We start from the raw sequence: 14926 nt of genomic DNA, 5'->3' as shown, positions 1-14926 counted from the left end.
CCAAGTGTAGAAGAGTCCGTGCAATTCATCGGCTTAAAATTCATAAGTCGCCAGGAGTCGATGGAATTACAGCCGAATTGGTTAAATATGAAGGCGACCAATTATACCAAGCGGTTCATCAATTTATGCTCAAGATGTGGGACAGCCAATCAATGCCTGACCACCCACCACGAGGCATTATCCGCCCCATATCTATAAAGGGAGAAATCAGGCAGTGCAGCAAATATAAAGGTATCACGTTGCTGAGTACCATCTATAAGATACTCTCCGCTGGGTCGGATAGCCCCATATGCCCCATATAGAACATCATTGGTCCATACCAAAGAGGCGTCATTCCAGGCAAATTAGCAACAGATCAGATTTTCCCTCTGCGGAAAACGATGGAAAAACTTTTGGAATATGGACATCAGTTGCACCATTTTTTCATGGATTTTGAGACCGCCTATGATAACATAATAATAATAATCGTTGGCACAACAATCCATATTGGATCAGGGCCTCGAAGTGTGTTAGAGCACTTCATTTAAGACCGCAACGGTACACTACAGTACACTCTAGGAGGCAATGTGGTAAGCATTACGCTCGCCCCAGATTATTACCCTGATTTGACTCAGGTACTCATTCACAGCTGAGTCGACTGGTATCCGACGTCAAATCACGATACAAATCCCACTGTCCCCAGCGAGATTTGAACCGCGACCTTCTGTTCGATAGCCTTGTATTCCAACCACTCAGGCATCCGGACACCATGATAACATAGCCAGAGTAAAACTGTACACGGCCATGAGAGAATTCGGTATCCCGACGAAATTGATAAGAGTGACTAGGCCACATAAAAGCAGCACCATCACTCTCGAGACCATTCGACATCAACAACGGTCTAAGACAAGGGGTGCCCTATCATGCCTCCTCTTTAATCTGGCCCTGGAAATAGTGATCCGTGATGTTGAGGTGAATGCGATGGGCACGATCCTCTTTAAGTCCACCCAACTACTGGTCTATGCTGACGATATCGACAATATGGAAAGAACGACCCAAGACGTAGAAACCGCCTTCATCCAAATCGAGCAGGCGGCAATTGGCACGAGATCTTGGGCTGCACATCAATGAAGGCAAGACAAAATATATGATGGCAACATCAACCCCAAAAACCAACCAACAACATCTTGATCTTGACAGTCCTCATTTATTCCTCGGCGAGTTCTTAGCAAAAAGATAGCTAACTTTTGGCCGCGTTCGAGAGAAGAATCCATCCACTAAAGAATTGTTAGCCCCCTAGGTGGGGATGGACGATTCCGTAGCCTATATAACGTGGAAATCTATGAGCGATAGCATGACTGTCAGGTTGTGGATAAAACAGGGGAAATACCTATGGTAGAAAAAAAGAGGACGAGGATGGAACGATGGTGTAGGTCAGGACGCCCGGCAGCTTACAGGGATATCGAATTGGTGGACCTTGGCGCAAAATGGGGATGTCCGGAGATCTTTATTAAGGCAGGCCTATACCGGATACCGGTTGTTGCGCCGTTGATGATGTTGAATAGGTCAATAACCCATCACTATCCTCTACGGAAATATCTGAACATAATGGATTGAATGAAGAACCGACACGCCCGCTTTGCGACGAAGGCGGCAAAATAGGGAATAATGGACACTAAAGAGAAGTTTAACCCGGTGTTTGTCGTTTTTTACATGAATGAATTTTGGTAGAACATTCATTCCATGGCCCGCAGTATGAGGCAGCATAACCCAATTCTTCTCAATGCGTCCATCAATCTATCCTATACCTACAATATTCTTTTATGTCTTTCGTTGCAGATCGGTGAATATCTCCTTCCGAGAATGAGACACCCTTCCACTACAACTCATAGAAGTATATGGTTTCCAAATGTTGATGCTTCGCATATGCCTAGAAAAAACTTGATTTAACATTTCTTGTCCACTCAGATCGCAGATTTTATGCATTCCGTGAGGACAACTAAAACAATCTAATTATGTGTAATTACAACAATATTCCCCACCCCCTGTGGGATTTTGTGAATCTGTCGCTTGAATATGATATGTATTATGGCCTCCGTAGCCAGTGGTGACTTAAGTCCCTGCCTCACTACATACGTTTATATGTTAATAACTTACCTTGAAGGGTTGAGCAATGATCTATAAGATAAATGTTGTGTGGAAATTCTTCAAAAAGTGAACATTCTTGCATTTATGGAAAATCGAAAAGTGACAATATGTGAACGCACACAATAAGGAAGGACAGGCGTCAACTGATCGTTTTCCATGCTGTAAAATGTACGTCCTATTCAAATATCGCTAGGTTACTTACTGTAAATAGAAACTCAGCCACGAAAGTTGTGCACCGTTTTCATATGGAGAAAATTTCGAAAATAAAAATTGTAACTCAGTAAGAAGCGCGCCGTTTCATTCAAAAACTGAAACTAAATACGATAATCCCACATTGACAGGCGAGCATCGCGACGAGGCTAAAGAGCTGCAGCATCAAACGATAAGACGTGATTTGTACAATTGTCCCGATTTGAACGCCATCAAGCATTTGTGGGATGAACTTGACCGCGGTGTCCGGACAAAACCTATAAGTTCAAAGACTGGATTACGTCGCAGATTACAACAGGAATGGTCCTTAATCCCCGCGGAATACACATCAAAATATAATTTTAAACATGCAATCTCGTCCTGGATAACAATGGAAATGCAACCAAATTCTAGTTTAATAATTTTACATAGTTTGCAAAGAGAAAGTTATTATGTTTCTATGGCTGTGATTTTCATTTGTTCTTCAATTATTTGCTCATAGCGTATTTATTTTTGTGGGCTAGTCTCGAAGTCATGTAGTCTTAATTTATAGTTTTGAAAATAATGTCTATACTTCTTTCCACTGCTTCTCTTCGGTTTTCACATTAACAGTAGTGATTAAAAGAAAATTTTGTAGGTGTATAAAGACTTTTGTGAACCATTATATATCCATAACCGCAAAACGGAGCCTATCACCTCTAAGTGCCCAGTTTGCATTCAGATCCATAGAAAGCGAGGTAGTGAACAAGAAAAAAAATTGGTTAGCGGATGAATGCACAGAAAATCGTCTCAATGGAAAGTGTCAAGCCACATATTACAGGAAAGTAGTAAAATCTCAACGGAAGTCGAGCAATTAATTCAAAAAGAATCGATTGAGGGACGCAAATGACGGATAATGATTTATCAGAGAAATTAGGACGTAAATAACAACGCCAAGTGTAATCTATTAATCTGTTTTTTATTTATATACTTCTTTATAGTGTTAACATCTTGGAAAAAAAATCTTAAAACCTGTGTCAAAAAACGAAAATCATGGGAATTCACATCTAATACCATTTTGAATGTTATCCATATATTAATGCCTATACTTAGAATAAATAAAAAATGGAGGAATCTATATCGCATCGATTCTCGACGCAACACAAACACCGATCACATCTTCCAGACAATTCTATAAACTATAACACTATCTAAAAAGAATGTCTTATCATAGAAAAAAGAAAAACAAAAGTACTCCCCGAATTCAGCTTATAATCTAATTCTTAACAGGTAATGGGGGAGGAGGATATGCAAACATATTAGGCGGCGGAATACCATAAACGGGGAGAGCATACTGGTGGTGATGATGTGGCGGGTAAACGCTGCCGCTTTGTACTGATGCTGGGTTGGAGCTTGGGGCGTATGCGTGGTGCATGTACTTCGCTGGTGGGCCGGCTGCTGATCTTGGTATGCTGGCATGTGGTGGCGGGTAAGCATGTGCAACAACACCGGGGTAAGCCTGTCCAGGTGGTGGACGACTGACGCGTACAGTTGGTGTGCTAGCCGTACTGTGGGTGTATGCGGTTGGCGGCCTCTTTTCTTCGTAACTGCTGCTGGCTGGCTTAGTAGGAATGGGTAACGCTGCCGTTGTAGAAGGTCGTGTTTCATATGTGCCACTAGCAGTACTTGTAGCGGGTTCAGCCTCTGCCTTGGCAGCCGTCGAGAATCGGGACACTTGACCATTTGAACGTTTCGCTGGAATTTCGTAACTTTCATCTTCGTGCGGACGCTTGGTAGGTTTCGGATAATCGGTTCTAATACTTTCAGCTAGTGGTTTTGGTACTGGAACTGAATATCCGTTCATTTTACCGTAATCCCGAGGACCTCCGTTGGTTATAGCCATTCGGTCGCCGGGATTGTTGTACGCTCGAACATCGCGCATGCCACCATTGCCCATGCGGCCGGCTCCACGGTTTTGGAAGCGGCCACGATTCTTGCCAAAGCCGGAACCGAACTTCCCCATTTCCGATAGTCGTGGATTGATAACCTGCGAAGAAATGATTCAGTCAAATTCTAAAACCACTTTAGCGTACACAAGTACTTGAGATCGGGTAACTACAACATACCTGATTAGCCTCACGCAGAACCTGCACCAAATCTCCAGCCTTTGCTGCATTTGCAACTGTAAACAGTGTGTACGCTGTTCCGAAGTTGTTGGAGCGACCTGTTCGACCGATACGGTGAACATAGTCCTCAGAATTTGATGGGTAATCATAATTGATTACAAATTTCACATCTTCGACATCTAGATTTTGAAAACATTCACTCAATTTTGGTTTTTCGGACAGTTCCAATATACTATTTTTTCATGATGTACAACAATTGATCAAACAAGAGCTTTGCAAAAGGAAGATTGAACAAAAATTTCTTTTCGATTTTCTTGTCTTTTCTCTACAGTTGTTTATGAAGTAGACCTCGACTTTGAGTTTTGCTTTAGAACTTTGAGAGTTTTCTTTCTTTATGTTACAAATTATATCAATTGGATGATACTTACCGGATGATTACCTGCGGATGAATAAATAAACAAATTCTCTATCCAAATGATGAGTCTAATTTGCAATTCGTATTACAATTTCTCACAAGAATTGGAGATTTTTACCGATTTACTCTCTAAACATTATTTTCCGATAGTTTTGAACACAGATTAAAACATAGGAGAAAAATCGAAGTCCATTTTTGTTTCTTTTATGTACAATTGTAAGATCTATGTAGGTGCTACTTTAATATATTAATTAAGAGTGTATGAATGGTGTACAATGACTTGTACGCTTAATAAATCGTCAGTCAAACTAATTTGGCCGGAAGTCTGGACTTATTGCAGTTAGTATGGTGCATACTTTCAAAAGTACTCATTACATAAAATAAATTATTTAACTTTTAATAAGGCACTATTATTGTTTTATGCATATGTATGTGAATTTAGCAGACCCTCCTCGCCTCCATGTGGATTCCATGCCCACAAAATTGTTTTAAATCGAAATTTACGGTTCGTTGTTAACTTAAAAAGTGTCTAATGTATAGATTGCCGACTTAGTCAACAATCGGACATATAATTATTATCCCTTTCCCTGATCGCCAAATCTGGTCGCACAAATAGATTAGATTTCACTGGAAGTCTTGAAATATTCTCAAGAAAATCTGCCGTCGATGGCCACTAAGATTTGAGTGCAGATCCACAGCCTGACTCACGTCTGCTGGAATTTGATATTTACCGTGGAATGTCCTTCAAAAGTAAACTTAAAACAAATTTTATGAGCGCGAACAAATCACGCGTTTCATTAAAAGTACAGCAGTTTGGATCGCGCGTGAAATCATTCTCTCGAACGGAACCAATTAACACTATCAAGCACCAGAGGAGCAACGGTGCAAACAAGCCACGAATGAACACATTGGTGGATTCTCCAACTAAACAGGAGCATTATTGGAACGCTGATTGTGACTGCGGGATGCAGCCGTTATCTTTCCATCACAGTTGCTAGAAGCAACAAAATGCTATAATTTTATAGATAACCATAAAATACTCCTTATGAACTAGCATTACTTATAACAAAATTGGTGAAATGAAGACACTTCTTAAAACTATCACAAAACTTAAGTTAACGGGGGACCTTAAGTCTCCATAATAAGAAAACCATCTCCGATGGGGGCCAACTTACCTTTGCATCCATTCAAAAGCAAAGTGTAATGTGGCATCGAAAACAAGAAATGAATTTTCACGAACGGACATTGCGCTCGACATATTGCTCCTTGGTCCTTTGTTTCCTACTATTCAACAATTGTCAACTACTATACATACACACGAATCATAATGCCTTTTTGTTAGAATTTACGAAAGAAAATATCCCGCATTAAGTCCCGCATAAACCCACTTTTCACTATCTCTTTTATAACATTCAAAATATACTCCGTAACGGATAATCTCTATTTCCGTAAAACAAAGAGTCGAAATTAACTACATCTCTCCAGTATTCACCGCAAGTGTAGATTAGTGTGTGAAGTTACCTCGATGACGGCTTCTGTCCGACCTCCTGTCAATTCAGCCAATCGCGTTGTCAGTAGTGTGCCTGTGAATGAAACCTGAACCTCTTCTATTGAGGCTCCTTCCTAAGAACTACATATATTCATAAAATCTTGAATAAATTGTGAATACTGGAAGTTCCTGCAAGGGCTAGAATCTAAATCTGGAAAATGCATTGAAGAGATTTTTCCAAGTGAATTTTTGTTTTCGATTTCCATCGTGCTACTAGGAATTTAAGTAAAAAAAAATTGTTTAGATTGTCCACTTTTCCTTTTTTAAGTTTCACGGCCACAATCTGACTGACTTCAGATCGATTAATTTAACCAAATTTTGTCACTTTCAAGTAGATTTCCGTTAGGAAATGAACCTTTCTTGTTCAACGTTTGAATTTGAAACACAAATTTGTCTTACCTAAACCGCGGGCGGCAACGTCTGTCGCGACAAGAATAGTTTGCCGTCCAGTACGGAATGCATTCAGGACGTAATCTCGTTCCTGCTGTGACTTATCACCATGAATGGCGCAAGCCTTCCAACCTTGACGCGAAATTGCTCGCGTGATATCATCCACGCGACGCTTAGTCTCAACGAAGATAATAGTTTTGGTTTCAGTTTCTGATGAGATCTCAGTGAGTAGCTTCACGAGCTTTGACTCCTTCTCGAATTCTTCGCAAACATCAACAATTTGTAGAATATTGTGGTTCGCTGATAAGTTCAAAGAACCAACGTTGATCTGAATGTAGTTGTCAAGAAATTCTTCTGCCAAATTGCGAACTTCCTTTGGCCAAGTTGCAGACCACATAAGAACTTGTCGGTCTGGTCTAATCTGCTCAATGATCTTACGAATTTGCGGTTCGAAACCCATGTCAAGCATTCGGTCGGCTTCGTCCAAAACTAAATACGTGCAACGTTTCAAGTTGGTCGTGTCACGTTCTAGGAAGTCGATCAATCGTCCAGGAGTGGCAATAACGATTTCGACGCCCCGCTCCAAATCTCTAGCCTGTGTATGCTTTGGAGCGCCACCGAAAATGCAGGTGTTATTCACATGAGTACAAGAACCGAAATCGTTTGCCACTTGCTGAATTTGCTGGGCTAGTTCACGAGTGGGTGCGAGTATCAACGCGATCGGCCCATCTCCACGTTGCAATCTCGGCTGATTGTTGATATGAACAACAGCCGGGAGTACATACGCGAGGGTCTTCCCCGATCCCGTCTGAGCTATACCCACCATGTCTCGGCCACTCAGGGCAATGGGCCAGCCTTGTGCCTGAATTGCAGTTGGCTTCTTAAAGCCTTGCTTTTTGAACTCATTCATCACATAATCCGGAAAATTTGTCTCGGTAAATTCCATACATGGCGATGGGATGGTTTTTCCTTTCAGCGTAATTTCATTCCGTTTCAAGAAGTGATCAACTTCCTCAGCAGGGCGCTCCATAACAGACGCGCATGGCTCATAGAAATTCTTGCGGAATGGAGTCAGTTCCACTTCTTCCCAGCGGATACGACGAAGGCGTTCACCACGTTGCTTGTTTTTGTCGTCTTGACGACGATCTGGCCGTTCAACATTTCCACCACGGAATCCACCACCTCCTCCTCTGGGTGGGTAGGGGCCAGCACCTCGAAAACCGCCAGGGGCACCAGGCCGGCTACCACCATCTCTATATCCACCACGACTTCCAGCCGGACGTTCACCACTTCGATTATACCTGGAAAGAAAATAAACAATATATTCATTTTATTGAGTTTGTCTGTAGAGTTTAGAGCAAAAAAGTGAGATGTAGACGCTTGAATTAAATGAAACATGGTTAAATCAGGACACCCAGAATATTCCAGTCACAAACCAGTCAGTTTTGCATTACCCTGATTTGACTCAGGTACTCATTCACAGCTAAGTCGACTGGTATCCGACATCCAGTTACGATAACAAATCTCTCTGCCACCAGTCAGATTTGAACCTTCCGCTACGATAGCCCAGTGCTCTAACCACTTGATCCATCCGGATCCTGCAAGGATAATAATAATAATTCCGAATGCATCATGCTTTGTGACATCGGAGATAGGGGTGTGGTTGACTTGGCGGCACGGTGCTGCGCGCTTATTTTTACAGCTAAGAACAGGCGAGTGTCTTGCACGTGGCTGTCTATAAGGCAGACTGCGGGCTGACTCCACTTGAAGGATCGATCTTTCAGTCCTCGGAATAGGGTGAAGTCGGACCAAGAGCGGATCGATGAATGGAAGTCGAAGAGAATGCACGGTAAACACGTGAATTGTCTTTGGCAGCCATTTGTCGAACAGATGGCTGTGTTGGGGAGCTCTTAGCTGAGACGAAGGGGTTCATGTGTGCAATTCAGGACGACGTGGTCGCCACCCGAGCTTATAAATGCTCATCATGAAGGAACGGGTGGAGAACAACCAGTGCAGAATGTGTGGTTCGGCGTTAGAGACGTTGAACCATCTCATTTCTGGCTGCACTGTTATGGCACCGGTGCAATACATCACCAGGCATAATGCTGTATGTAAGTTTATCGATCAAAACCTTGCATACAAGGATGGGTTGATCACGGTAACATGCCCAATTCACCGATGAGCCGCAAGCGGATAGTTCTGGGATCGGCAAGTTCTGACTGACCGCCATACCGCATATAACAAGCCTGACGTACTGTTAGTTGACAAGACGGGTTGCTCCGCGTATATTATTGATGTTGCTATCCCCATCATATCATAACAGCAAAATTGAACAAAAATACGTGGAGAAGGAGGTGAACTATGAGCCACTGGCTCGGAAAATCAAAGAAATTTGGCATCTCGAGCGGGTGGTTGTGATTTTCATAATAGTCAGCTGCAGGCATTGTACCTAAACCCCCCACGGCTTCCCTTGATGTCCTGAGACTTTCGCAGTCTGGTTCAAACCAGCGCCCCTTTAGTTTTTAAGCAGGCAAGATCGTTCGAGCCTAAATGCTTGGCACTTAGTGCTAGCATTAGGTAAAATCCGGCATCTGCCGAGATTGTGACAACTCGGAAAATAATAAAAGAATTGGATCAGGGCCTTGAAGTGTGTTAGAGCATTTCATTCAAGTGCCGTAACAGTACACTACAGTTTACTGTAGGAGCAATTTTGTCAGCATTGCGCTCGCCTGAGATTGGACTTAGGTACTCATTCACAGCTGAGTCGACTGGTATCCGCCATGCAGTCATAACAAATCCCTCTGCCACCAGTGAGATTTGAACTTCGATCTTCTTGAGTTCGTCATACCAGTCAATCCCTTTGAGGGTGGTTCGGTCTATACAGGAGAGTATCGGGTAATAATTTTTTTTCTTGGATTTTCTAGCAAAAAATGTACGTTGTCTCTACCACAAGAGTGTGAATACGATCGAAGCGTCGATAGACTTCGGAAGTCTACTAGAAAGGAGCTATACAGGAAGTGAAATAATCCCGGAAAAGGGCGTGGGGTACACTGATCTCGTCTCCCCCACCATACACACACACACACACACACACACACACTGATCTCGTGTATTGAAAGAGCCGGTCGAGTGAAAAAAAAAATTAAATTGTCACCTAACACAATTCTCCATGAGACACGTGGTTACAGGAAATGTTTGCATCGGCTTAGACGAGTCCCCCGACTGCACCGCTACATCCGAGTTGCAACTGCGAAAGTGGCCATGAGCTCACTCAAATGTAAATTATCTCATCATCGCCAACGACCAATGAGGAAGATGGCCATGGAACTTAACACCGGTGGAGAGAGTATGCGAACAATTGTGAAGAGGAAGCTAGGCATGCAGAAAATGCTTCGCTTGGTCGGCAGGGGTCACTTTCAGAAATTTTCTTCGCTTACAGATTGAAATATTTTCATTCTTGAAAGCAGTCCATAATAATCAAAATCAAAACTAGCTTCCTAAAAAGGTCGAGATGAAGTCATTTATTGCAACAATTATCGCCTGTAGCTTACTTTCCTATACTCTACTCAACAAATATTAGCGGTCCACAGGGTGTTTGCGCAAAAAAGTTGAAAATGCGATTAAACACTAACGGGGCGTTATAGACGAAGAAAAACCTTAAAAAGAGAAGACCCTTTAATTGTTCGGCAATCATTGTATGATCCTTTCACTACTTCCACGCAAATAAGACCCACAATACAAGATTATGATGCAAATATTTCTGCCAGAACGGAGCGAAGAAGAAACCTCAGCGGAAGTCAAAAATTGAAAAAAAGTCAACACATGTAGGATAGAGTTCGTCAAAAACCATATTGACTCTCTTGGAATTCTGTGACTTGGAGTGAGGAATCAATGCGTAACTTATGCGGGCCCGATGATAGAACTTATATGCGACGTCCTCCCAATAGGGAAATGTATCTTCGGTACACCGGTGACGGTAGTGGAATATGTGGTTGTTTTAGCAAATATGGAGTCGAGCTTATTGCCCAGGCCAAGGGGAACCCGGTTTAGCTTACCGGAATTTGCTGTCAGAGCACCATTTACCATACCTGGAAACTCTTTCGTTGCTAGTTTGTTCAAAGGCAAATTTCAAACAAGACACGCGCCATGCCAGAAGTTGTGATTTGCACAGCAATGATGTGCTAATTAGTGTGCCACCCTTGTATTCGTAGCAATAAATCCTTCTGAAGTATTATTACTGCAACATATGATCGAAATTTGACAAAATCCCCATACATACAAAGGGGGATGTTAAAAATGTTTTACCTAACATACCCGCCAACGCTTAAAACTAGAGACAGAGTCAAAGGACTGAAGCTGTAGGGCGTTGTAGGACCGGCATAGCCCCGGGGAGTGAAAGTAAATCTCTGGCTCCGGGAATGGTACCTCAAAAATGTCCGCACTACGTGCGTTATGGGAGGCGGTGCGGAAAGTAATATCCGAGTTGGCAGAGCAGTCCATCAGGCAACCACAGAGTTTGAAAAGGGTACACATGTCAAGGAAGATACGGCGTTGCTGCAGAGAGAGGAGATTGAGGGTGCGGAGTCGTGACGGATAGTCAACCCGTGGAAGGTTCTTTCGTAGGAGTGTCCGGGTGAATTCGCGTTGTACAGCTTCAAGAGCGCGACAGTCACGGATGCGGAAGGGGGACCAGACTACATAGCAATATCCAAAGATGTTTCTGGCAAGACCGTTGAAGAGTGTTAAGGAGGGCTGAATTGGGGTAAACTCGGAGGAGGAACGTAGGATAAAACCAGACATTTTGGAACCTCTATTGATGTCAACAAAATAGGAATTGAAATGAAGTTCGTCGTCGAATATTACACCCAGGTCTTGGAGGGAGGTCAGTAGTGAAAGGGGTTGTCCACTACGAGAATAGAGCAGAGTTTAAGCGAATCACACATCCAGTGGCGTTTCCTGACATTCAGGGTTAACTTGTTGGCCGACCATCAACGGACCAAATTATCAAGGTTAGATTGCAAGAGGGCACAGTCTAGCGGAGACGAAATAGAGGCGAATAATTTAAGGTCGTCTGCGTGAAGCAAACACGAGCAGGTAAGGATGGAGGCGAAGTCATTGATAAAAAAAAAAACAGGAAGAGAGTAGGGGGCCGTATGGACCCTTGGGGACCTTTCGCCAGAGGAAGAAGAGAACGAGATGAGTAACCATGAAAAGAAACTTTGCAGAAACGATATGAGAGATACGAGAAAACCCAGGAGATGATTGAGGGAGGGAAGTTAAGTAATGAGAGTTTGGAGAGGAGATTATGGTCAACGGTATCAAAGGCTTCCGAGAAATCAGTATAAATAGCATGTACCTCCTGTCGTGAATTAAAGCATTTAGCAACGAAGTTGATAAAGACCTGAAGGATTGAAGCCGTAGATCTACGTTTCGAGAAACCATGCTGCTCTTTGACAATGAGGTGAACGAAGTGTCCGGTCCACCATTCATTGACGTATCTTTCCAGGATTTTGGAGCAAGAGGAAAGAAGAGAGATGATTCGGTAGTTCACAACAAGAGAAGGGTTTCCGCTCTTGAGGATAGGGACAAGGGTCTCTTTCCAGAGATTGGAAAAGTAGCATTCTTCTAGACGTTTGTTGTAGATTATAGACAGAGAAATGTTTTTTTTACAGTTAAGAAGGTTGGGAAACCCATCGGGGCCAGGTCCGACATTGGGGACAAGATTAACAATTAGGAACTCAACCAAGGAAGGCGTAAAGAGAGGAATGGCTAAAGATTTGGAGCAGTCTGCAGTTAGAAGAGGCGTAGATGGTGAAGGGGTCGTTAGAGAAAACACGCAAGAGAAGTAGGTGCAGAAAATGTCGCAGGGCTATTGTGGGGAATTGACAGTGGAGTCAGCAAAACTGATAGAAGAAGGGAGAGATTGAGTAGGATTACGATAATTGCGAGTGTAAGACCAAAAGGATTTCAAGTTACCGCGGGCAAAGGCAGCTTCCACGCTCAATAAATACCTTTTATGCGTTTTTTTTTAATTTTTGAATTCACAGTGGAGCGCATGGTCTTAAAACGAGCAAGGTTCGCATCATTCTTAGACGCCTGCAACTTCTTCCGCAGTGCATGTTTCAAGTGAACATTATTGAAGATCTCAGTTGTGAACGAACGTAGACAAGCAGAGGAAGAGATTAATAGGAGAGTGGACCCCGACGACAAATATTTGGCCAGATATACGAAGACGGATAGAGATTACAATATAACCACGAGCTCCTTTCAGTTATAGATCTACAATAGGAGATCTTCGTTTTTTGGAACTAACTTCACTCACTAAATATTAACATTAAGGCCCATTTAGTATATTGTCGCCATATAATCCTCGCACTCGGCAGCGAGCGATTACTTTATTGAAGAGTGAAAATCATCTGACATAAAAATTTGCTTGTTGAACTCTGACGTGAGGTAGAGCACAATCAGTCAGGTCAAGTTAACATCAACTGACACAAAAAGGAAATAAATTCACTATCCACCACCTATGCAGACGGCAACAGCAATATTTGTAAAAAGAAAATTCGATAGAAAAAAGTTCCACAGTAATGCCGCGTCTCGATCCAAAGAAGAATAATTGAGCTGCGGAATAAATAGGTTAAGTATCCTCAAGTTCATCGGGGACACTCTAAATATTACGAAAGTAAGGGAAATCACTAATTTGATTGTGACCAGTTATGTCTATTCTTGGGAGCCTTAAGCCGTGCTTCTAGAAAATAAATCGATAAAAATCACTTTCGATACTGCGATAGTAGAATGTCAGGGAGTTTGCCTTGGGTGTTCATCCCTACTGGGGAGATGTGCTGCTATACTTGGCTCCCAACAGAGCTCGCAAGCTAATGCAAGTGCCCTAGCAACACTCGATCCCCGCTTCACCCGCGGTCATAGCGCACATCTCGCAGGCTTCCACGTCAAAGCGGCATCCATCCCATTTGCATGAGCCAGAAATTCCCCAGTTTCACTTAGCTGCATATGCCAGCTGTCTCTGCAATAGTTGTGCGAACAGTACTGCTTTCAATTAAGATGGGACTCGTGCGTGTGAGCGAGATGATGCATTAATGCAGGCAAATCAGAGTCTGCGCGCGAAGTCTCGGAAGTTGTTAAAGGAATAATTTTCACTTTATAAGCCCGAAATATGACTCACGGTTTTTCCTAATATTCTCTAAAAACTCTTGTTCCCAGAAGCAATAGATTGTAAATGTGGCAGATTCCGATTAAAAAAAAACCTTTTGTAATCATTTCACCATGGAAACAAATGACAAATTCTTTTCAAAAATCATCCCTTCATTGCATCTAAATAAAGTGTACGCCAAGCAATCGATTCAATTTTTTTTCAATTTAGCTAACATGAGCCCTGGCTAGCTCCAAACGATTGCACCATTAGCTCTATTAAAAATATTTTCTATGAACACAAATTCCACACAGAAAAATCAATAAGTGGACTTCTCCAGAAAATTCTATTAACCTCCAGATAAAAAGTACCACATTTAGAAATTCCAAATACAGCTAATTTTCTCAAATAGCAAAACAACTGCCCAGAATGTTCATAGCCCGAATATATCGGAAAATGAAGCAGACATCAGACTTAATTCATTAGAATGTAATGGCAGCCATTTTGGAAAAAACGAAAATTTTTAAGAAAAAAAGGAATTTCCTCATTTTCAGCTAACTACGATAAAATTCCTGTATACTTACATTGTTATTGAGATTAAATGAGCGTTGACAAGCTGAATAAACTCAGATTTTTCACTTATTTAAATTTTTGATAATTTCTGGCACTAGGTCGACACACTACCGTCTTTCACGGGGGCCAAGACACAAATGATGAAAATCCAACCCGACTAGGGCTAACCAAATTTCTACAGTCCAAACGTACTAGATTTTTTTTCACACAGTCTATTATTACAAATAAATTTTAGGAAATCATTCTATTCAAATTTTACTATTATTGCTATATTAATATTATCTTCAAATAAATTTTAGAATTATATTTTTTTTTCAATCAAATTAAGAATCTTGCTAAATAGTTTGCATTATCAAATAGAATTGAATGAAACACGACTTGACAGAATTTTCCATCTGACAGTTCACAGGAATCTGGTGTAAATATTT

At 41.9% G+C, this 14926-nt stretch overlaps 1 protein-coding gene across 1 annotated transcript; it reads right to left on the bottom strand.

The window, feature by feature from the left end:
• Positions 1 to 3255: 3255 nt before the first annotated feature.
• LOC119649622 (ATP-dependent RNA helicase dbp2-like) lies at positions 3256 to 14803 on the bottom strand. The gene is made up of 4 exons (XM_038051855.1): positions 14510 to 14803; positions 6785 to 8076; positions 4422 to 4600; positions 3256 to 4342 (listed from the first exon to the last, which is right to left on the bottom strand). Coding segments are annotated over exons 1-4 (2244 nt in total). The 5' UTR covers positions 14512 to 14803; the 3' UTR covers positions 3256 to 3571.
• Between the last annotated feature and the right edge of the window lie 123 nt (positions 14804 to 14926).

The sequence above is a fragment of the Hermetia illucens genome, chromosome 2, assembly GCF_905115235.1.
Source record: "Hermetia illucens chromosome 2, iHerIll2.2.curated.20191125, whole genome shotgun sequence".
Lineage (NCBI taxonomy): Eukaryota > Metazoa > Arthropoda > Insecta > Diptera > Stratiomyidae > Hermetia > Hermetia illucens.
The sequence above is the reverse complement of the archived record's forward strand: the minus strand, read 5'-3'. Positions and strand labels throughout refer to the sequence as shown.

Excerpts from the sequence above, each read along its gene's own strand:
- LOC119649622 (XM_038051855.1), bottom strand. Across the intron at positions 4,601-6,784 it reads CGTTGCCGCCCGCGGTTTAG|ATGTCGAAGATGTGAAATTT; the intron begins GTAAGACAAATT and ends TTCAAAATCTAG. Across the intron at positions 4,343-4,421 it reads TTCTGCGTGAGGCTAATCAG|GTTATCAATCCACGACTATC; the intron begins GTATGTTGTAGT and ends ATTTCTTCGCAG.